We start from the raw sequence: 23,979 nt of genomic DNA, 5'->3' as shown, positions 1-23,979 counted from the left end.
TGGGTTCATGGCTTTTGAAAATTGCCCTTTTTAACTTTGTCCACTTTTTAAATTTAATACTCCATCTTCCAGCGTTTTCAGTGCACTTCCACTGGTTGTCTGCCAAAGGTTGCAATACTGTCTACGATTACCTGTCATGGGGTGGTAATGACCATTCAGACTGTATCTTTCACTGGGATACATCTCCCTCTCTTAATTCCTTATACTATACTGAGGATCATCTTCTGTAGGATGGTTAGTAGATAAGTTATCCAGCTAAAGTTAGCTGGATTTGAACTGTAAACTCATTGGGATAAACGACCCACTGAATATATTTACTTAAAGTTATCTGGCTAAATATAGCCGGATAACTTAAAAATCAAACTGGCTATGATTGAATACCGCTGTTTAGGTTTTAACGTTATCTGGTCTTGTGTGGCTGGACAACTTGCTACATATCCTGATATCTTCAAAAGATATCTAGGTAAGTAGTGCTCAAAAAAATAAATAAATAGAAGCTGTAGTGAAGTGGCTATGGGCCTATTCTCGGCCTTACCCCTCCAATTTAGGATATTTTCCCTGCTGAGCCGGGATCTCAACATCCCCTAATCAGCTGTTGCTCCCTCTCCACACCCCCATCTCTGGTTCAGTCTATTTAGAATCTGCTGCTTCCACCAGTCCCTCCAAACCCCCATGGGCTTACATTGGTGTGCTGCACCCCTCAGACCCTCCCCCCATCCCCCTGAACTCTAAAAATCTGCATTGGGAGCAGGGTATGCATTTACCCACTCTTGGCACCATAAAACACAGCTTCCTTTTTTTTTTTTTTTTAAAGCACTACTTGTTACTTACCCGGATATCTTTTGAAGATATCCAGATATGTAGCAAGTTATCTGGCTAATCTAGCCAAAAATCACTAAATGTTGGCTAAGTTAGCTGGATAACTAAACCCTTCACAGAAATGCCCTCGGAATGCCTCTTTTTTGTCCAACTACATTATAATCTGGATAAATATTTATCTGGCTATAATTTAGCTGGGTAAGTGGCTAACATAGCAAAACTAGCCTTTTAGATGGATAACTTATCCATCTAAATTGCTTTTGAATATCATCCTGTACTATAACTATGCAAGGATAGAAACTATTTATTCTTTCATTTTTTTTCGATTTTGGACAATGGACATGGTCCATTCTCACCATGTCTACAGTGACTATAATACATTTGATTCTGAGAATTGGACTGTAGTGGCCCAATAATTAAAATTAACCCTGGTATATTCCTTCTTGTATCTTCAAAAAGAAGCCAACTGTTTTTTATGTTTTGGAGAAATCCTGGGAATTGAAAAAAATAAAACCAATTTTTCTTTTCACTTTTAATAAGCAAGACATAATGAAGTATGAACGAAAAGCTAAAGGGGGCTGCAATAAACTGTATGTTTCTGTGGACTTGCATAAAGTCATATCACCTGACTTAGAGGCATTTTTACATTTAAAGATGAGAAGAGCTCATACATATCTTAAAATGAAACAGCTCACATGTCTCACCCTATCAGGCAGCTGTGTGATCAGATCCTCTCTGTATAGCATTACAGAGAATATTAGTCAGCAGGTGTATCTCCCATTTCATTACAAGGAAACTCTGTTCCACCTGCAAGTCAGATCACAGGCATCAATAAGTGAGACCTCAGGTTTCACTTCTTGGGAGCACAAATGAGCTCTCACTAGCAATGCTACTAACAGGATACAGTATCCCGTAAAAGAAGAGACTGAATTGGAACTGGACTGTTCTCAGCTGTGCCTGCTAATGAATAGAAACTAAAAAATAAGATAGAGAGAAACCACTGGTTCCATGTTCATTATCAACTGCTTAATCTATATAGATTAATTGCATTCATAATGACCTTATACATAGATAACTATGCACTGGAATTGGCCAATTCTGGTGAATAATTGAATATATCCCAATTGCATGACTGAATATATATTGGTCCCATAGCAATATGACCCTTACTGATTGTTTTTAATGCTGTCTGAAATGTTGTATTCTTTCACCGGACAAACTCCCTGAAATATGACAAAAATAATTCCACAAATTCTGTCCATAAGGCCAAATTCATCTGCAAATGGTAGCGATTCAGAAAGTCTTTACATTTTTTTAATGACCTGTAATAATACAACATGATCCTTTCTAAATGAAGACACAGCTAGAGCACTACTGAATCAAGAGGATGCTCAGGAACACTATGGAGTTGATTTTCAAAATTATTTATGTGCATAAAACCTGATTTACGTGTGTAAATCACCTCTGAAAATCAACCAGGGGCCAGTGCATGTAAAAGTATACACATAACTTGATTACGTGATTACTCTTATGTACTCACAACAGGCATTCTGGGGGGTGGGGGGTTGGAGATGGGGTGGGGAAAGGATTTATATGCATACTTTCAATTTTCAAAAGTATGTACATAAATCTACATTCACAAAGTGACACCGGTTTGGGAGCAGGTATAACTTAGGGCCCGATTTTAAAAAGCATTTACTCAAGTAATGTTGCGGTCCTGCCCGCGAGGAGCGCGGGCAGGCTCCTTACCTTATGCGACCGGTCGGGCCGCTGGCATCTTTCTCTTCGCGGCGGGTCTGCCGCCATCACCGGGCTCCTCCCCGGTTGCCTCCGGTCCTGTGCAGCAGGGTCGGGCCGCCGGGAGCTCTCCACTGCGGCTGGAACCTCCGCTGCCGCTCCGGCTCTCCCCCGACATGCTACAACTCTCCCGGGGTCTTCAGCCGACAGGGAGACCATCCCTGCCGGTGCCTGCTTCAACCCGGGACCTTGGCTGTAAGGGAGGCCGTCCCTGCCGGTGCCTGCGGCTCTCTGTTCTTCCTGCAGCCAGCCCTTCTTCTGTTCCTGCCTTTCTGCTTCAGTCTTCGCGGCTAGAAGCCGCTCCTGCAGCCTGCCATCTCTCCTTACCTTCAGCTCCATGGCAGGGCTGCTCCAGCTGCCTGCCCGCTTCTTCTTGGGCCTTCCACGTGGCTGGGAACGCCACCAACGATCCTGCCTCTCTTCATCCAGCTCTCCTAAGGCGCGTGCCTCTCTCCTCCTTTTCAAGGGCCAACCAGGTGTGGCCCCCTGCTGACCCCTCCCTGGGCGTTGTCCTCTTCAGCCCTACAAAAGGGCTCAGCGTCCATTCCAGCTTTGCCTTCGCAAGGAGTTGATCACTCCTGGGATCCTGCTGTCCAGGAGTTGTCCTTGTTCCAGCACTTCTTCAAGGTCCTGTGTTTCTTGTTCTTTGTTGGAGCTCCTCGTCCTGTCTTGATGGCCACGTTCCAGTCCAGATGCCTACCTGATGTTCTTGATCCAGCCCTGAGGTCTGTCTTTTGATCCTAGTCCATGTTCCAGTCCAGATGTTTGTTCCTGATGTTCGTGACCCAGCTCTGATGTTGCTCCTCCTGATCCTGTAGTACATGACTCTGTCTTGCTCTCCTGAACCCCTGGTTCCTCGTTCCTGAGTCTTCTTTGGTACCCCACGGCAAGTCATGTCATGGTCCGCGACCAGCCCCACGGGCGGGCTGAGTAGGGTGCTTCATGATGCAAGCCTTGTACCTTGTTCCTGAGTCTTCTGAAAGCCAAGTACCTTGTTCCTGAGTCTTCTGTAAGCTTGGTACCCCGCGGCAAGCCATGTCGTGGTCCGCGACCAGCCCCACGGGTGGGCTGACTAGGGCGCTTCATGATGCAAGCCTTATACCTTGTTCCTGAGTCTTCTGAAAGCTTGGTACTCCGTGGCAAGCCATGTCGTGGTCCGCAACCAGCCCCATGGGCGGGCTGAGTAGGGCGCTTCATGATGCAAGCCTTGTACCTTGTTCCTGAGTCTTCTGTAAGCTTGGTACTCCGTGGCAAGCCATGTCGTGGTCCGCAACCAGCCCCACGGGCGGGCTGAGTAGGGTGCTTCATGATGCAAGCCTTGTACCTCGCTCCTGAGTCTTCTGAAAGCCTTGCATCCTGCTCCTGAGTCTTCTGAAAGCCAAGTACCTCATTTGTGAGTCTACGTCTGTTCCTGAGTCTCGTCTGTGCGTCCAAGTACCTTGTTCCTGAGTCTCGTCTGAATCTCCATGTTCCGGTCTTCACTGCCCTGGCCTCCATCTGGCCTGCCGCTTCTTCCCATACCCTGCGGCAGGTCCGAAAGGGCTTGGAACTGTCAGAGGACTGTTCATAAGACTACCATTGCGTTGTTGGTCTTCCAAAGCGTGCAGGTCCGGAGGAGGGTCAGTATCTCCAGTCTTCAGTCCAGCCTCGCTCCTGTTCAGCCCATACTTGGGCATGCTTCGCCTACCGCGGCACCTCTTCGGAGTTCCTCTGGGGTCGAGCCGTGGCCCAAGAACACACATCTCTTGGTAAGTGGGACCGCTCTCCTGGCGCTCCACAACAAGTAAAACTGGATTTTACTTGAGTAAAAGTAAGTGGGCTTTTGAAAATTGCTACAATATATGCCTTTGAATTGCCCATACGATTTACTCACATCAGTGCACTTTACTCAAGTAAATGGCTTTTGAAAATAGCTACATTAGTAGTTACATTTAAGTGTATAAGTCCACTTTGAAAATTTGGTCTAAAGTCTGTGGGCAGAACCTATACCCAGAGACTTTAGTCCTGTGTGGGCTATTTGAAAATTACTTTCCCTAAGGCTAAAACTGATTAAGGCTGCAAATGCACTACAGCAACACTCACTTCTCAACAGACACGAAAGAAATAGTATCATTCATCTTTCCCTCTAGTTAAACATAAAGGGCCAGATTTTAAAAACTAAGTGCGGGCGTAGATTTGTGCGCGCAACCCGGCGCGCACAAATCTACGCCCGATTTTATAACATGTGCGTGCAGCCGCGCACATGTTATAAAATCCAGGGTCAGCGCACGCAAGGGGGTGCACAATTGTGCAACTTGCGTGCGCTGAGCCACGCAGCCTTCCTCTGTTCCCTCCGAGGCCGCTCCGAAATCGGAGCGGCCTCGTATGGAACTTTCCTTCCGCTCCCCCACCTTGACCTCCTTTCCCCAACCTAACCTGCCCCCTAGCCCTACCTAACCCCCACCCCTTACCGTTAACTTTTAAGCTGCGCCTGCCTCTGGGCAGGCGAAGGTTGTGCGTGCCGGCGACAGCCGGCCCGCAATCCTGGGCACAGCAGCAAATGGCCACTGTGCCTGGAGGCTTCGGCCCCGCCCCGCCCCCGCCCTGTCCCCTTTTTCAAGCCAAGGGACATACGCGCGTCCCGGGGCTTGCGCATGTCGCCAAGCCTATGCAAAATAGACTCGGCGCGCAGGAGGGTTTTAAAAGGGTTACGCGCGTAACCCTTTTAAAATCGGCCCCAAAGTGGGGCCGATTTTAAATCCTATGCGCGCGGGGTACATTTGTGCTCACTATCCGGCGCGCAGAAATGTACACCCATTGTTATAACATGCGTGTGCTGCTGCCTGCATTTTATAAAATCCGGGGTCAGCGCAAAGTTACACCTGCCTCTGGCAGGTGTAACTTTGCATATGCCAGCCGGCTGCCGGCGCGCGAACCTCTGGCACAGCCGCTGTGCCGAAGGACTCAGAACCGCCCCCAGACTGCCGCCCCGCCCCCTGCCCCACCCCAGGACCACCCATTTTTGAAAGCCCCGGGACATATCCGCATCCCGGGGCTTGTGCGTGCCGCTGAGCCTATGCAAAATAGGCTCGGCGCGCGTAGGGGTAAGTTTTCGGGGTTACGCGCGTATATTACACACATAACCCTTTGAAAATCTACCCCAGTATGTCTCTCATCATATAAACTGCCCCCATTTTTCATTAAAAAAATAAAAATAAGAGATTGTATACCTTGCCTCACAATCAGTTGATTAGTGTACATTTTGTTAGTACAGTATACCCCCTCAGGCTGAATCAGCTGCTATGCATTATAAAGAAACTTGCAATGGAAACTTGTTCTACCACGCATTTGGACTAATTCTGCATCAAATGTCAACTCCTATGAACCAAATTCCAGATAAACAAAGCATGAGAGTATGAGTGTGGCACTATGCAACAGCCAGTGAAACAACAAAAAGTTATTTTAAAAACATCATTTTGTGAACTTCAACCTGAGCATCTCTTTCTTTTCCATTTAAAGAATTAAGGGGGCACATTTTGAGAACTGTGCTTTATAAAGTCTTTCTAATGAGCGCAGTTTCAAATTTGTTGTTCATGTCCGTTGGTGCACTGTATCATAAGACTTGATTCCAACTGGTACTGTGTAGATTCATATTTCCTGAAGAGAAATTTGTTCCAGGAAGAATAGAACTGGGCACTCTGAATTAAGTTAATGGAACATAAAATTTCCCTGAATTCTGGATAGCATTCAGCTGCAGAAAGGAACATCTCCTGCATGAGTTCTTTTGAAACTTGAACATGTCACAAATTATTTTTTTTTTGCGAGCCCACCTTGCTGTCAACTATATCAGAAAGTGGCAGAGCTCGCATCTGTGACCCTACGTGATTTAGGTGCACTTCACAGGACTAAGAAGTTAAGATTCAAAACTAGCACAGAAGTTAAAATGAAGTATTTGAAATTCCACGGACATTCAATTGACTCTAGGGCTAATTAGTCTAAGATAAGCAGTGTTTTATGAGAAAGTTTGTGCACAAGAAAACAAAGGACCAATTTTGAAATCAGCATTACATTTCTAAAGCTCTATTTGAATATCAGATTAAATACCAAAATGGGGTGCCTAAATAGACACTTAAATACTTTGTGCAGTAATTTAGTAATCACATGTCTGATGAAGGCATCTAAGACACTGAAAATTAGCTCAGTTTATCCTATTTCAAGGTTATTTTTTTTTTTTAGACATCTGCATTTCACTGGCCAACTTAAGAGGCTTAACTTATATCTTTGGAAACATATTTGATGCATTACTAGCCCTTTTGCATGCCTATTCTGCAGTCTAATAAACAAGCTTCAGAAGACCTATACCTTTATATTCCAGTGAGAAGCAAGAATTGAAATCAAGGTTTCTGTTTCATAAGGCTTTTTTTTTTTTTTTTTTTAATTTTGTGTCTAATACAAACATTCCTAGGGACTAGATCTAGTTTAGTTGTTTGTGGTAGATTTTAACATCATTAAAACTGTGGAGAAACCTAGAGATATGCTGCACTGTATGCAACTTGATTACACTAATTTCAATGGAGATGACACCTTTCACCCTTGTGAAATTTTAAGAACTGTACAAAAATTACATACCTTTTACCAAAGTATGTTTGTCAGTAGGAGATGAACGAGCCAGCACTCGAAGCTTTGGCCAGATCTTGTCAATTCTTTCTTGCTCAATCTAGAAAGTAAATAAGAAAACTATTGTAATTACCATATAATCTGGACATACTAGCCGTTAAACCCGTAATAACGGGCTACATTAAAATGTTTTTTTTTGGTCCATTTCCTTCCCCCTCCCCCTCATTCTCCCCTCCTCCTCTACTCTCCCTCCCTCCCTCCCCCCTTCCCCCTCCCCTCCCTCTCTCCTCCCTCCCTCCTCTCCTCAGTCGCTCCCCCCCCCCCTCCCCTCAGTCACTCCCCCCTCCTCTCAGTCACTCCCCCTCTCTCAGCTCATTCACAACCCCTTCGGATGGCACAAACGGAAGATATCCGGGGGAGGTCCCTCCCTCCCTCGCGTGCGCGCCGCCGCCACCGCTGCTACTGCTCCTTCCAGCGCCATTTTTGTTACAGGCAAGCTCTGACCGATGTGCTCGCCCGCGCATGCGCGGTAGAGCTGCTCTCTACAGCGCATTTGCAGCACATCGGTCAAGCTTCATTTATCTGGACATATGGAGGTCCATATTCAAAAGCATTTAGCTGGCTAATTCAGAAGTTACCTAGCTATATGTATATTTGTGCATTTATCTGGCTAAATTTTAGCCAGCTAATAAGATAACCAGATAGAATTTAGTCAGCTAAGGGGGTTATTTTCTAATGGCATCGCATGCTTTAGGGCCTAATACAAGCGATAAGGCCCTATCGCATGTGAAAAAGCTCTTATCGCACGCAAAACGGGCCTTTTCGCAGTGGTAACATTAAAATTAGGGGAGGGGAGGAGTCAGGGCGGAGTTAGGGAGGAGTTGGCGGCAGCACCGATGCCGGCGATAATGTTTCGAACATTATCGCCGGCAGTAGCATGGGGAATAGCACCACCTTTTACGGTGGTGCTATGCCCACAATAGCCTGCAGCCAGCCACACCATGGCAGGTGAAATCGCACCACCGTGGTGCGATCGGCTGAGTGCTATTGCCCGCCCACCCCCTCCTTCGCCCCGCCCCCTTTAGCACAGGCATCATCATTCCGCACAGAATGATGAATCCTGGCCTAAGTTCAGGGTGTTCCAGGGGTGTAACTGGGAGGATATTCACAGTTGACCAGATGACTTAGCCAGCTGTCCAATCAGGCAAAACAGCTGTGCTAAAGTTAGGAGGCTAAAGTTAGGCGGCTAACTTTAAGATAGTTGCTATATTCAGTAGTGTAGATTCAATATTGAATATACCTCCATACTTAGCCAGATAAGTTTCTCTGGCTAACTTTGCTAGCTGGACTTTGTCTGAATAGGGACCTCATGAAGTACAGTCCCTTTATTCTAACATATAAGCTTTTTATTTTCAATTTCATAAAAAAAAGGAATCAAACAAGAATAATAATATGCAGCTTTCTCTGTTAAGGCTAGCGCAGGGCTTCTCAAATCTGTTTTGGTTACCCCACATCCAGTTGAGTTTTCAGGATATCCACAATGAATATGGCAGGCGTAACTTTCTGAACAAAGATAGGGGGGGAATTTAGTTAGGGCTGGGGGGTGGGTTAGGTAAGGGAAGGGAGGGGAAGGTGGGGGGGGGGGGCCAGAAAAAAAGTTGCCTCCGAGGCCGCTCCGATTTCGGAACGGTCTCGGAGGGAATGGAGGCAAGCTGCTTGGCCCTGCATGCGCCGACCCTGGATTTTATAACATGCACGTGGCAGTGCACGCATGTTATAAAATCGGGCATAGATTTGTTCATGCCGGGTTGCGCGAACAAATCTACGCCCGCGCACAACTTTAAAAATCTACCCCAGTGTATGCATATTTGTCTCCTGCATCTTCATTATGGATATCCTGAAAACCTGGCTGATTATGCATCACAAGGAGAGGTTTGGGAAGCTGTAAGCTAGAGTATACCATTTATACAGTAAGTTATAAACACTAAGGGATGAATTTTCAAAACGTTACACGCATAAGTAGCCTCGCATGTTCTGTATTTTATAAAAGTTCAAAATACATGCATATTTTCACTTTCGCACGCACATTTATGCATGTAAAAATAGGGCATTCTAGTTGTATTCCAGGGTGAGACCAACATTTATGCACATGTTGCTATCTTAAAAGACACATATGCACATAAATTTGCCAACTTGTATATTTTTATACAAGTATATACTTGTATATTTTAAAATCTGCTAATTATCTGGTATAAAAGAAATTAGATATGTTATGGTGTAGTACTGACTGGGTAGGAGATCTGGATGAATGGGGAGGAGTTCAGGCTGAAGAACCAGGATCATCTTGATAACCTGGAGAAGGACTGGGTGAACTGGTGGACCAATTGGTTAAACTGGCAATTTCCTTGAGGAACATGTTTTAAAATATACCAACTTGCGCACATAAATCCCAATTTAGGAAAGTAAGTCCTACAAATCATGTTTTGTGTGCACAATTTTTTTCATACACAATTTATGCTCCTAATTCGTGCTTTAAGGTGAATTTTAAAAGCCTGGCGTGAGCATCAATTGTGGCATGTGTGAATAAGTCGGGCTTGTGAGCGCCGACCGAATTTTGAAAAGCACCCAGATACGTGTGCACACATCTAAAAAATTTTCAAAAAGGGGCAGGGTGTAGGTGTGATCTGGGTGGGGCGGGGCATGGGCGTATTGGGGCCTGGCCAAGAGATGCGCGGATAAATACTTACACACCCCGACATGTGTCAAGGGTCCCTGCTGCGTAACTTTACTTCTGCTATGGATGATGTGTAAGCCATAAACTAAAAGGATCAAGCCGTTTCTGAGGGTTTTAAAGGGTAAGAGGTAACTGGGGGAGTGTAGGCTATCAAACAAGGGGGAGTTGGAGGCCCTAGCTGTTAACTGGGTGAACAGGTGGACGAACTGGTAAACTGGGAATGGCTTGAGCACGCGCTCCTTTTAAAATCCCATACCCTTGCGCACCCACTTAAAATTTGGCACACGTGCGCCCGGCCAGTCTATTTTATAACATGCATGCATATACACGTGCAAGTTATAAAATAGTCGCAACCCTGACTGCAGGTCGATGCAAGCAAGCAAATGTGTGCCTGTGTGCCGGTTTTAAAGTTACCGTTTTGTGAGGACCACTTTTATGCTCACATTTTGAGCACAGAGCTTTTAGAAACACAAATCACAATGCAAACAAATCATGTTTTATACTCATAAATAATGAGTACAGAAGCCCCATTTCACAAAATCCGGGTTCAGCCTCGTAGACTAACATTAGCCAAAGAAACTTTACTCCACCTTGGACCAGGAGTTAAATTCCCAGTGTTAAGAAAATATGAGTTTTCATCCTCTTTGCATTGAAGAGTAATAGCTAATGCTTTTATTAACATGGGAATTTTATTAAGGAGCAATAATTTGTGTGCAGTTTTTTGTATACTAATCTCCTTGCTACACTGGCAGTAAAGTTGCATGCACAAAAACGCATGCACAACTGATCACACTTTATTGCATCAGGGCCATACTTTGTACCCATGGCAAACCTGCTTTTGATGAATTTTGTGATCAAAGAGGCAGGCAACCCCCGGCACAGGCTGCCCATTTTTGGAAGCCCCGGGGGTTGGCGTGCCGGTAGCCGGCCGGCGCGCGCAATGTTACGGCTTCCAGAGGCAGGCATAACTGGAAGAAATAAGGTAGGGGGGGATTTAGGTAGGGCTGGGGGGTGGGTTAGGAGAAGGGAGGGAAAGGTGGGGGGGAGCTAAAAAAAAGTTCCCTCCAAGGCCGCTCCGATTTCGGAGCGGCCTTGGAGGGAACGGGGAAAGCCATCGGGGCTCCCCTTGGGCTCGGTGCGTGCAAGGTGCAGATGTGTGCACCCCCTTGTGTGCGCCGACCCCGGATTTTATAACACGCATGCGGCAGCGCACGCATCTTATAAAATCAGGTGTACATTTGTGCGCACTGGGAAGCGCGCACAAATGTACCCCGCACGTAGGAATTAAAATCGGCCCCATAAGTTGCTATTTTACAACCAGTGCTAGCAGCACATGTACAGCTGGTATCTGTGCTCATTTACTTCTGCTATTTATCAGGTGTAAGTCAGAATAGCCCACTTTATAACTGTTTACTGACTGGGTGAAGGGTCTCAGTAAATTGGGGAGAGTGCAGGCTGAATAACTAGGATGGTTTTGATGCCTAGAGATTGACTGGGCAAACTGGTAGACTAATTTGTAAAACTGGTCATTTTCTGCACACGCACATGTTACAAATTATTGCTGACCTGCGTGTGTAAAGGCTGACAAATGCTAAGGAAAATATGCTAATATCATTTCTTTGTGCAAGTGCTTACAATTAGGGGCACACATATACATGAAGAGACGTATTTTGTATAGTGTATATTCATGTGCACAATCGATACCAAATACTAGCACATGTATGCTTGTGCCCACATATGAATGCAGATGGGTGAGTGTTCACTCATTTTAAAGTTATCCTCCCTGGACCTTTGTTTCTGATTGAAAATTCTCTTAATATTAGTGCTAAAATATAGCCCCTTAGATTTAGGTTACTCTGCCTTATTTCTAAACTGTTGCCTAAATTTAGCTGCCTAGCACTCACTAAGTTCTACCGTTATTAGAACCATCCCACAAGTTGGAGAGCTCTGCCTCCCTCTTCCCATCCTGATCCAAAATTAAGTGAAAATCAGGTCTCTGTGATCCTATTTCCCATCTGCCCCAATGTCAACTTAAAGAAATAATCCTCATAGCCCCCCAATTCTCCCCTTCCACCTGTTCTGAAGTTAAATTTAAGAAATATTCACCCCGCCACAGCTCCATGATTCTCCCTTCCACTCCTCCTAAAAACAAATTTAAATATCACTTACACTTTCACCCCCAGAATCTCCCAAACATGCCCAAAGCTGAGATGGCTGGAGGACTCAACTCTTACTTCCTACTAGCCAGTAGAGATGTACATTCATTTTAAACGAATTAGGCAATTTCAATTTCAGGAGCACTTTAAAATGAACACAGTTTTTCCAAAGTTTCAGAAAACTTTGTATTTTGTTTTAGTGCGCACAAAGGGGAGTTAGTGTGCACTAACACAAGATTCAGGAACTACGAAAAAAAAAAATCCCAAACCGCAGAAAAAACAAAATTATCCATGAGTGGCCCAAACCAAACCACGAAACGAAAAAACAAAAAGATACACATCTCCAGTAGCCAGCATTGCTCTGACAAAACCTACAACCTCTAAAAAAAAAAAAAAAAAAATAGAACTCGTTGTTTTATATAGGGAAAATCTCAGAAGCATAGAGAAATGTGGTATTGCTAATCTCTGATGTGTTGGCTTGCACTCTTTTCCTCAGGTCTTTTTACTTAACCTGACTTTAGTTTTGTAGGTTTGATGGATAAAATTTCTAGATTCTAACTGCATGTTATTTATCATGTATTTGCATTTCTTTCTATGGTCCCTTTTTATACAGCTATTCAAGAATTATTTCATCAATGCATTTTGATTGGATATCCTCACCTGGACCCATTTAGACTTTACTTTGTTTAGTTCATCATTCTGATGTGAATGCATGTATACTAGATTATGCGTTTATTTCTTCATTTAGTAAAAATGTGAATATACACTTCTCATCACAAACAACAAAGCATGTTACAATGATAAATATAAAAAAAAATCCAATCAAAATCAAAAGAAAACACAGCTCACCTCTCCCTTCTCATTTCGGATCCTTCTGTTAAATTCTTTTCCTTCTATGCAGAGGAAGTCTTCCCCTGGATGAATAATTCCACACTTTATTGCGATGGCACGAGCTGTATTGATATTGTCTCCCGTGACCATGCGCACAGTGATGCCGGCACGCTGGCATTTCCTTATGGCTTCTGGGACCTGCAAAAAAAAGCACAACAAATAAATTAGTTCTGGTTTCAAAATCAGTCCACAATATATTCCTACAATCTGGTTTCTTCATTGAATTCTAGAGCAATAAGTCAAAATCATGATACAAAAAAAGAGAGATTAGGAGTCTATATGCTAATGCTAGTATGCACACTAAACTAGTCTGAAAAAACATCAGCATGTATGTATTAAAAGGTAAACGAAAATTATAAATTGCTTTCACAACTTCTTCAAAACTGAATTAATATTCATCAAGGAATACTTTGAAAAGGGAGGAAAAAGACCTCAGAACCATGTATGCATTTTTCTCTGTGGAATACAACAAGCATATCAATGGGTAATTCAGTCACAGGTCTTGAAAAACCTCCACTTTTAATTCTTGTATTTCATCTCTGTCATCAAAAATCTTATGTATTCAATTTCCAAAATTTCTTTTTTAATTATTCATTTTATAACATGCGCGTGGGCGTAGATTTGTGTTCGCAGCCCAGCGCACACAAATCTACGCCCGATTTTATAACATGCGCATGCAGCTGCGTGGATGTTATAAAATCTGGGGTTGGCGCGCGCAAGGGGGTGCACACTTGTGCACCTTGTGCGTACTGAGCCCTAGGGGAGCCCTGATGGCTTTCCCTGTTCCCTCCAAGGCTGCTCCAAAATCGGAGCGGCCTCAGAGGGAACTTTCCTTCCGCCCCCTCCACCTTCCCCTCCCTTCCCCTATCTAACCCACCCCCCAGCCCTACCTAAATCCCCCCCACCTTTATTTAGTGATTTATGCCTGCCTCTGGGCAGGCATAACTTACGCACGCCGGCCAAGTGCCGGTGCGCAAACCCCCGGCACAGCTGCTGTGCTGGAGGCCTCGGTCCCGCCCCCCGGACTGGCACCCAACCATTCTCCGCCCCCTTCCCGCCCCATATGCATGTCCCGGGGCTTGTGCGCGTTGCCGAGCCTATGCAAAATAGGCTCAGTGCGCACAGGGACAGATTTTCAGGGTTACGCATGTAAGTTACGCATGTAACCCTTTGAAAATCTGCCCCAAAAAGTAACTTGTCATGTGGTCATTGTATGTGATCTCAAATTTTAAATCAAATAGCTGTTAAGCCAGCTGCTATTAGGCTGCATATTCAATTGTCCATTACTAGAATTAAAAAAAAACAAAAAACTTATCTTGTTGTCGCAATGTATCAACTCAAATCCTTCAGCCACATAGTTAAGTTCCTAGAAGTTGTGAAAGCCCCGATGCCAACGTTAGCCAACGTTCGCCCAATGGCTGTTTCAAAGCAATTTTTTTAGTCGCTACAATTGTCCACACTTCTTCACGGTGGATAAATCACTGGCAGCCATTAGGCGAAATGTTGGCTAATGCCAGCATCGTGGCTTTCAGCCAAAGAAAAGGGGCAGACTTAGAGCAGGGAAGGGTGGGGCAGGGGGGGGGGGGGGGCGGGCCAGGACAGAGTCATTAAATGCTGTCCCGGGGAAGCGTGTGCTGGTAAATAAAAGCCCATCCCACAAGATGCAATTGAATGCCATAATTGTGCTCAAACATTGCAGTGTATGTGCTTTTTGTCCTGCATGATCTCAGATTGCATAAACAGTCTCAAAGAGAGATACTGCAGTGGAAATAAAGCTGGAGCAGTACAGCCATAAGTCACTAGGGGAATAAATTGAGCAGAAATTAGGAATGTTGGTCAGAAGGCAGCCTCTTCCCACCAAGGTTGGACACCCCTCTCCAGCCTACCTTTAGGTTATTGACTATCTGAGATGGCTGTTCCTGTGTGGCAAGCATGAGGAGGGTGTGAATAACTTCCGGGGATGTGGCATATGTTGGTGTTGTCAGTAGCCTCAATGTGGCCATTGCTGTTGTAGATGTCCAAAGACAACTGCAGGCATTCTGAGGTTTCAGTATAAACAACTATCAATGGGCCCCCCATCCCCCCCCCCAACACACTAAAGAATGCTCACAGTAGGGGGAATGGCAGATGCCATTAGATTTCCTTCTTTGGCATCAATGAGATGGTTGTGCCAGGGCTGGCTGAGGCACCATCTGATAGGGATGTGAATCGGGTGCCCGATCGTTCCCGCTTTCGGGATCAAATCGTTTTCCCGTGTTTCCCCATTTTTTTTTTTTAGTGAAAAATCATTTTTTTTGGTTAGTGCGTGCTAACGGGAGTTAGCGTGCACTAAGAAAAATAGCAAAAAATAACAAAAAGTAACAAAAATAAACGTTTTTTTTTGTTAGCGCGCACTAACCCGAATAATGATTTTTATGAAAAATTGGGGGTAAAATCGATCGTTTCTTTCTTTTAACCGATTTCTTTCAATTCAGCCATCCGCTCAAGCAACTCTTTTCTGTTCTCCTTCATGTCTTTCCGGAGCTTGCTGAACCATCGTCTAAATTCCACTCGTGTAGGCACATCGGACACTGAGGTGCCCTGCTCTTCTATTTGGGAGTCTGAATCATCTTCCGACAAGGCTGCCATTTCTTGGCCCATCCCGCTGCCGGGGCCTTCAGTATCTCCACTTGCTTTTAAATAGGAGAATCGGCGTAAATCAGGTCCCCTCTTCTTCTGATACATGCCGTTGGGCTATAGCAATTTCGGATCACTGCTTAGTTCCTCGTTGGAGTGGGGATGGCTGGCGATTTTAGCAATAAAAGCTTGTGGTGGACGGGAGCTCAAGCTGCCATTCCACTCGCTGACGTCACAGCCCTCCCTTTTAACCGATTTCTAATGAATTTAGAAATATCATACGATATTTCAATTTGTTAGAAAAATAATTCACATCCCTACCATCTGATGCCAGTTCTTCTTCTCCTTGGTAGACCTCTGAGACTGTACCTTTGGTTTGATTTTTACTCTCCTGCAAGTCTCTTCTCTTTTTTCACCTTCTCTCCTATGGTCTAGATGCATGAGCAGTCCTACATGTACACACCATTTAGCACAAGCCACTATTAGCACTTAGGAGCTAGTTTTATGGGTTAGTGTGTATGCTAATAGTGTTCATGGAGGATATTTTGAATACACACCAAAATTTAGTTCTTAGCCCTTTAAGTGGTGTTTCAGTATGTACATTAAAACAGCAATAATCAGAGCCCACAAAGAGCTTGTACCCCAAGATCCTACAAGCTACGTTTCAGGCCAGTGCTCACATCATGGATACAAATGACCTCCTTATTTTGCCCCTGCAGTGGAACAGATGCAAATATGAACCCTAAAGTATAGATTTGAATTTCAAAATGAAATCCCTGCATGCACTTTTCTGTGCCCACCCCAATCCTTCTTCAGCACTGCCCACTTTCAGTGTGGCTAAACGTACATGTGTTGTCATCCAGTGGCATAGACTTTTATCCACATTTATTGAGGGAAGGCAATTTTCAAATCCCGATTTTATGCCAACAAGCATACCTTTACTGGGGTAAAAGCTTTTAAATATTGTTCCCTAAATTGTTTATAATATGCATGCCAAAACGTTTTATACAGAAGCACGCTAAAAACTTTCTCAGTAAGAAATTTTACAGGGTCATTTATCATTTTGGGATAGGGCTTTGCGTTATGCCGAAAGTATTTTTAGCACATGGGAAGAGAAGGAGAGAGAGAAGGAGTGCACTCTGTATAGAGTCAGTCTGACACTCTCTATATATTTACTACTGTAGAGGGGCAGTTTGAATCAGGCTGGGTTTTGTATGGGCTGTTCGGGGGGGGGGGGTATTACAGAAACATTCTGAGTTATTCATAGTAATACTGACATCACTAAAGATTTGTAGTCATTATAATGGATGAGAAGAATAACTAGGGTAAAAAGCCTAACCACACCCCTTTTTTTATTGTGGGCACTATTTCCAATATATTTATAGCATTTTGATAAATCTAGCGGTTAATGCATAAGCCCCATTAAAAAGGGCATTCCTCTTTCCCCTCATATCTAGCCAAGTCATCGTAAGCAGCAAAGGTTGTCCACTTAACTTTCTCCAGATATTTAGCAGGTTTTATCTGGACAAAGAGTGCGGCTGAATATCTGGATAAAAACGACAATATAAAAATCTGTGCAGTCAGATTTATTTCAGCTATTTATGCAAATGGTGTTATCTGAACAAATTTAGCCGGATAGTGCTGAATAATATCATGCTATTTACCTAAATTCAAAGTCCACTCCTGGCATTCCTTTAACCTGACCCCCTTTTGTCCGGTTAAATTTTGTCTGCACAGCAATTTTGTTCAGACAAAATGTACTTGGACAAAAGGGAAGATTTTAAATAGCAATAATTATGTAGTTAAAAGCCGATTTTAACTGCATAAATGTTTTGAATATTCACTCGTATGTATCACTGTTATGTGATCGCTGAGCTTCCCTTCCCCTAACACTGTGGCTACACTATTTCCAGCCCCTGTTGGCACAAAGAGCAGACGACAGAATTGGGAATTGAATCAGGTCTCCCACATGGCATCATTTAGCACTGCCATAGAGCCAACAAGCTGAGCCACAAATATATTTTTTAACAAGACAAAAAATAAATGTATATAATCATGTAAGCAATACCCAAAAAAACATTTCCGTTTGCCAGGACTAGTTTGTAAAGGATCTATTTGTGGATGAGGCAGGTTACCACCTGCATTGTTGCTAGATTTTGGTTTACAGTGTTTCCGCACCTTGGCCCAACTTTCACTTTTGCACGTTTATGGACATTACAATCACCCAAAAGAATATTACAAATCACCACATGATCTGCCTTAGTAACAAATTATAGATTTTGATGACCTGTTAATCAAGTGTGTAAAAGGTTCCCTTGGCACATGCATTGGTTAACTGGTTTCTCTTTGATCCTCAGTTACAGTCTTTTTAAAGGCAACTAATATATCACATTTTGCTACAATGCAGGGATATTCTAGTTTCTGCAATGAAGAAATGAAGCAAGATGTGTTGTGACATTTAATTTTCCTCATGTTGAGTTTGTTGTATTCATCACTCTTTAACAGTTGACAATATACCCCTATAAGAATACAACATGAGCTCTCCAAGCTTAACTGAAAGAACTGGTTGTTCATTATGGGGTAGATTTTAAAACCCCTGGGGTAGATTTTATAAATGTACGCGCGGGCGTACTTTTGTTCGTGCACCATGCGCGAACAAAAGTACGCTGGTTTTATAAGATACGCACGTAGCCGCATGTATCTTATAAAATCCGGGGTCGGCGCGCGCAAGGGGGTGCATATTTGTGCAACCTGCGCGCGCCGAGCCCAGCGTGCGCTGCCTGTTCCCTCCGAGGCCGCTCCGAAATCGGAGCGGCCTCGGAGGGAACTTTCCTTCCGCCTCCCCTCACCTTCCCCTCCCTTCCCCTACCTAACCCACCCCCCCGGACCTATCTAAACCCCCCCCTACCTTTGTTGGCAGATTTATGCTTGCGGAAAGCATGCGTAAATCTGCTGGCGCGCCATCACCCGACCCGGGGGCTGGTCCGGAGGCCTCGACCACGCCCCCAGGCCGGCGCCATGCCCCCAGACCCGCCCCCGAAACACAGCGTCACTCACGACCCCTGCCCCCGAAACGCCGCGTCACTCGCGGCACGCCCCCAACACGTCCCTGACACGCCCCTCCATGCAAGCCTTACACGCGTCCCGGGGCTTGCGCACTCCGCCAAGCCTATGCAAAATAGGCTCGGCGCGCGCAGGGGGGGTTTGGGGTAGGTTTTCGGGGGGTACGCACGTACCCCTTTGAAAATCTACCCCCCTGCATGCGTAAATCCTCCCGGATTTACGCACGCAGGCCACTCGCACACCGGCACGCCTATTTTGCATAGGCCACTGGTGCGCGCAAAGCCCCAGGATGTGTGTAAGTCCCAGGGCTTCCTAAAAGGGGCGGGATGGGGCGTGTCTGGGGCAGGGGCGGTCCAGGGTGGGTCCGGGGGGCGTGGTGACGGTTTGGGGGCGGGCCGGGAGGGCGGTCCCGAGTCCCCCGGCACTGCGGCCTGTGCCGGGGGATGCCAGGGTGGCGCGCGCAAGTTACGCCTGCTTCAAGCAGGCGTAACTTGCCCAACAAAGGTAGGGAGGGGATTTAGGTAGGGCTGGGGGGTGGGGTAGATAGGGGAAGGGAGGGGAAGGTGGGGGGACGCAGAAGGAAAGTTCCCTCCGAGGCCGCTCTGATTTCGGAGCGGCCTCGGAGGGAACGGAGGCAGGCTGCGTGGCTCGGCGCACGCAGGCTGCCGATTTTGCGCAGCCTTGTGCGCGCTGACCCCGGATTTTATAAAGATACGCGCGGCTACGCACGTATCTTATAAAATCTGGTGTACTTTTGTTCGCGCACGCGTATTTTTTGAAGATCTACCTCAGCGAGTAAGAAAGAAACATCTGAGTTACATACAGATTTATAAAACCTGGTTAGGTTTCCTGCATCTCTAGTTAAGCATAGTTGGAATCAGCCACAGAAAACATCAAGCTTCAAGTACAGATTATGGAATATTTCTTCTCCCAGTTTGCTATCCTCTCCATCATTCTATGCTTTGCAAGATACTTTGATCTGTTTAATCTAATTTGGCTGACATTAATACCATTAACGTTTCCAGAGAGTCCTTTAAGGTAGGGCTTCTCAAACCTTTCCTGGGGACCCCACAGCCTGTTGGGTTTTCAGAGTATCCACAATGAAAATGCATGAAATAAATTAGCATACCATGGAGGCTCAGTATATGAAAATTTATCTCATCTGGGAAGCCCTGCTTTAAGGCATTTAACAGCCTCCAAGCTTAACTAGGAATTGTAAGGAAAATATTTCATAAAGACCTTAACATTTTGTAATTGAGAAAAGAAAGAAAACCATGCACCATTGTAACTTGCTCCTCACAGGTCTGCCACTAAGCTATATATTTTCACTATAGTCTATTCAAAATTCAACTGCATGACCTACCATTCTCCATTGACAGAAGAAAGTATATAATGATAAATTGAACCTACCCTGAAGACAGAACAGTGTTAAGTGGAGTGCCAAAAGGATAGATTTTGGGACCAGATCCATTCAATTTCTTTGTGAGGGACATTGTGGAAGGGATACAAGGAAAATATGTCTATTTGCTAATGATACTAAGATCTACAACAGAGTAGACATACCTGAAAGAGTAGGGAGAATGAAAAGTAATTTAAGAAAGCTTAAAGAGTGGTCGCAGATTTGGCAGCTAGGATTCAATGCCAAGAAGTACAGAGTCATGTATCTAGGGTGCAGTAATCCAAAAGAGCTGTATGTGATGTGTGGTGAAAGACTAATGTGCATGGAGTGGGAGAGGGACCTTAGGGTGATAGTATCTGACAATCTGAAGGCAGCAAAGCAATGTGACAAGGTGATAGCTAAAGGCAGAAGGATGCTGGGCTGCATAAAGAGAGGAATAACCAGTAAGAAAAAGGAGGTGATAACACCCTCATACAGGTTCTTGGTGAGGCCTCACCTGAAATCCTGTGTTCAGTTCTAAAGACCGTATCTCAAAAAAGATACGGTCTCCAGAGACCGGATAGAGGCGATCCAAAGAAGGGTGACCAAATGGTGTGGGGTATGTCTCGGAAGACTTATGTGAAGAGGCGGAAGGATCTAAATATTTTTCCCCTGGAAGAGAGGAGGTGCAGAGGAGATATGATACAGACCAGATACCTGAAATGTTTTAATGGTGCTCAAACTTCAAACCTTTTTTGTTGGAAGGGAAATTGCAGAACTAGGAGGTCACAAAATGAAACTTCAGGGAAGATGACTCAGAGCCAAATTCAGGAAATATTTCTTCACAGAGAGGGTGGTGAATGGCTGAAATGCTCTCCCGGAAGAGGTGGTGAGGATGAAAACAATAAATGAATTCAAAACAGCATGGGATAAACACTGTGGATAACAAAGGGTTAGAGGTTGGAAATGAAGACAAGGATGCATGGGGGCAACCTGCATGCACCAGCAGTTACTACCCTTGACAGAAGGCAAGGGGGTAAACTGCACAGAGCAGCAGTTATAATCATAAGCAGCCTGTTGCGCAGACTGGATGGACCATTTAGTCTTTATCTGACATCAATAATATATTACATTAACTCCCCATCTGTTTTTGCATACAAATCACATTTCTCTTATTCACCTACAAGTGTCTTCTCTCTGCATCTCCTCATTTCCCCTCTCATATCCTTCTACATTCTTCCTCTTGGCTTGTATTCATTGGGCAAGTTGCTCTTATCTTCCATCATCAGCTCCTGACTGCATTTTGTACCTTTCTGTATGCCTAGAACTCTTTTCCTGAGTTGGTGCATTGTGTCTATCTCTGGCCATGTTAAAATCTTTCCTAAAACTCTACCTTTTTTAGGTTGATTTTAAACCTTGATCATAGCCTTGACAATTCCTGATTATAGCCTTGACAATTTTAACCATGTTTAATGAAATACATAAATTTCATGAATTTTTTGTTTCATTGGTGTATCTTAACTAGACTGCAAACTCCAAACAGCAGCGACTGTATCTTCTGTGTACCTATACAGTGTTATTATGTCTGTGGACCCTTAGGTTGGGATGAGATTGGCTCTGCCTGCAGGGAAGAGCCCTGCAGGTTCTCACCATCAGCAGGCAGAGCCTGGCAAGGCAGAGACTGGTTGGAGGTTTTTACCTATGCCAGCCCTCATTCCGCTCAGGTTGAGCTTTAGGTGCCAGAGCTGGCAGGACTTAGGTGAGGGTCTCCGGGAGTAGGCAATATAGCGGAGTCCAGGACCAGACAAGGGTCAAGATGGGTGGCTTACAACATGTATATTATATTTATTTACATGCACTGCTGTAAAGAATTGCAAAAAAGTTAAAAAAGACCCTTGGAATTGGTATTAGGTCTATTGTATTATGTATTGGATATGGTACTGTTGCGCTTACTGTACGCCGGCCGCGCCACCCCCGCTTGCCGCGGCCCTCGACTGTGCGCAGTCGGTCGCCTGCCTCAGTGCCTCTCCCGGACGCCCTGGGCCCTCCTCTAGTAAAGCCGGACTGCCGCAGGCCCACCGAACGCCACCGTCCTCCCGGCCGGCTGGGCCCGCCCCCTAGGCGCACGCAAACAGGGATCCCTCTTAAAGGGACAAGCGTGGGAAATATCTGGTGGCACCCTCTGATGATATCATCGCTTCTGGCCTATTTAGGCCTGCTTCACCTGCTCCTCCCTGACTTGGCAACAGGTCTGTTTGGCTTCATTCTGATGCCGTGCTTGCTTCAGCATTCCCTCTTCCTGAGTTTCTGATCCTGTGCTCCGCTTCCTGCCTTCCTCATACCTGCTCCTGTCTCCCTGCCCGGTTCCAGCCCCTTCTCCTTCTCCCTTGGACGGATCTTCTGGCTTCTGACTCTGGACCAGCTTCCAACCACTCTTCTGGCTTCTGACTCTGGACCAGCTTCCGACCACTCTTCTGGCTTCTGACTCTGGACCGACTTCCGACGACTCTGGCTTCTGACCTTGGACCGCCTATTGGCGACCCTCAGGCTTTCGACATCGGACTGAACATCGACCTTTCTACAGTCTTCACGGGGGCCCACCTAAGACCAGCCGGCCCCACACACCCAAAGGCTCAACCCGTGGGGAACGGGGTTGGTATTGATGAAGCTCCAGCCGGCCCCTGCATCGGTCAGCCTCGCCTCCTGACAGAGAGGACCTGCGAGAGTTCGCCCTCTCAGGTAGTGCCAACTCCCTCCTCGGGCAAGGGGTCCACATTTTCACGCATTAGTGTAACAGGTACTCTAATTGTTCTTGTTCATGTAAAATCTATTGTTATAAATGCATTATTTTTAATTGTGTGTGGGGAGAGTGTGATGAAGGGGGGAAGGTAGCAGCTGTAAGTGTAGCATAAGGCACCTAATACCCTTGCACCGGCCCTGCACTTTACCAATAAGAATGTTTCACTCTGAAGAACTGAATAGAGTTTCCTTTTTTCTAAATAGGGCTTTATGCTGTATTCTAGAACCTCTGGGAACCCACACAGCTCATTTTAGTTGATTTTCCCTTATGCATTTCATAAGTAGAGCAATCAAAGATTTGTTGTTAGATGAGACTTTGGTTAAGTATGTCCAAATAATCAGTCAGATATCTGGACCAATGTAAAGTGGCTGAATCCAGCTGTTTAATACCAACAAACAGTAAAATCATACCATCTTCATATCATTATCTATCCCACCCTTTTCAGGTCTGCTGCCTAGAACTCAGCTTTAACAGATGGTTTGCAGTCTTGTCCTTCCTGATCCCAGGGGTTCAATGAGAAAGAAGAGTTTATTTTACATGAAGCCAACCTTTAATTCACATGCTAGCTTGTAAATTGTAAATTGTGCTGCGCCTGCAACTCAATGGGCTTTAAAATGGTCAGGAACAGGAACCTCACACAACTGTGCAGGCATGCTCAACTACTTGATTAAAATAGTAGATATGACTCTGCTGCACAAATCTGTTGGAGCTGTTAAAATTAAAATTGCCTGATGTTTCATGATACTAAGGTAGGATTCTTAGAAGTCTCAGCTTCCATATACTCTCTGAATGATTCTGTCACATCAGCAAAACCTCTCTTTTATTCACTGGTTGACAATTCCCATAATACTACTTTGATCTTTGCTAAATCTTCTCAAATGTGGAGTGGCAGATATTTACTTTAAAACAAATCTAACACTATGCCAACCAAAGGCATGTTTACAAGAAAATGTCTCTTATTGTTGCTGAGTGCTTTCTGAGATATCTTCCAGTAAAGAAAAGCACAGAATGATTATGTAGATGTATTTGTACTGAATGACTGCTAATGTGTCAGCTGCAATGTTTATCAATATTGCTCATTTCTTTTCATCAAAAGATGAATAGTAAGGTTTTAGGATATGCTGCGGTC

General features: G+C 44.9%; 1 protein-coding gene across 1 annotated transcript in view; it reads right to left on the bottom strand.

Moving 5' to 3' along the window:
- Positions 1–23,979, bottom strand: part of ATP2B2 (ATPase plasma membrane Ca2+ transporting 2) — a 1,801,891-nt gene that overhangs the window by 124,783 nt on the left and 1,653,129 nt on the right. The window contains exons 18-19 of the mRNA XM_029600768.1: positions 12,952–13,131; positions 7,225–7,312 (exon numbers count right to left, since the gene is read on the bottom strand). Coding sequence (XP_029456628.1) covers positions 7,225–7,312; positions 12,952–13,131 — 268 coding nt within the window. The remainder of the gene's footprint in view (positions 1–7,224; positions 7,313–12,951; positions 13,132–23,979) is intronic.

Source organism: Rhinatrema bivittatum, chromosome 4 (assembly GCF_901001135.1).
Source record: "Rhinatrema bivittatum chromosome 4, aRhiBiv1.1, whole genome shotgun sequence".
In the NCBI taxonomy this organism is placed as follows: domain Eukaryota; kingdom Metazoa; phylum Chordata; class Amphibia; order Gymnophiona; family Rhinatrematidae; genus Rhinatrema; species Rhinatrema bivittatum.
This window is presented reverse-complemented; position numbering and strand designations above follow the sequence as displayed.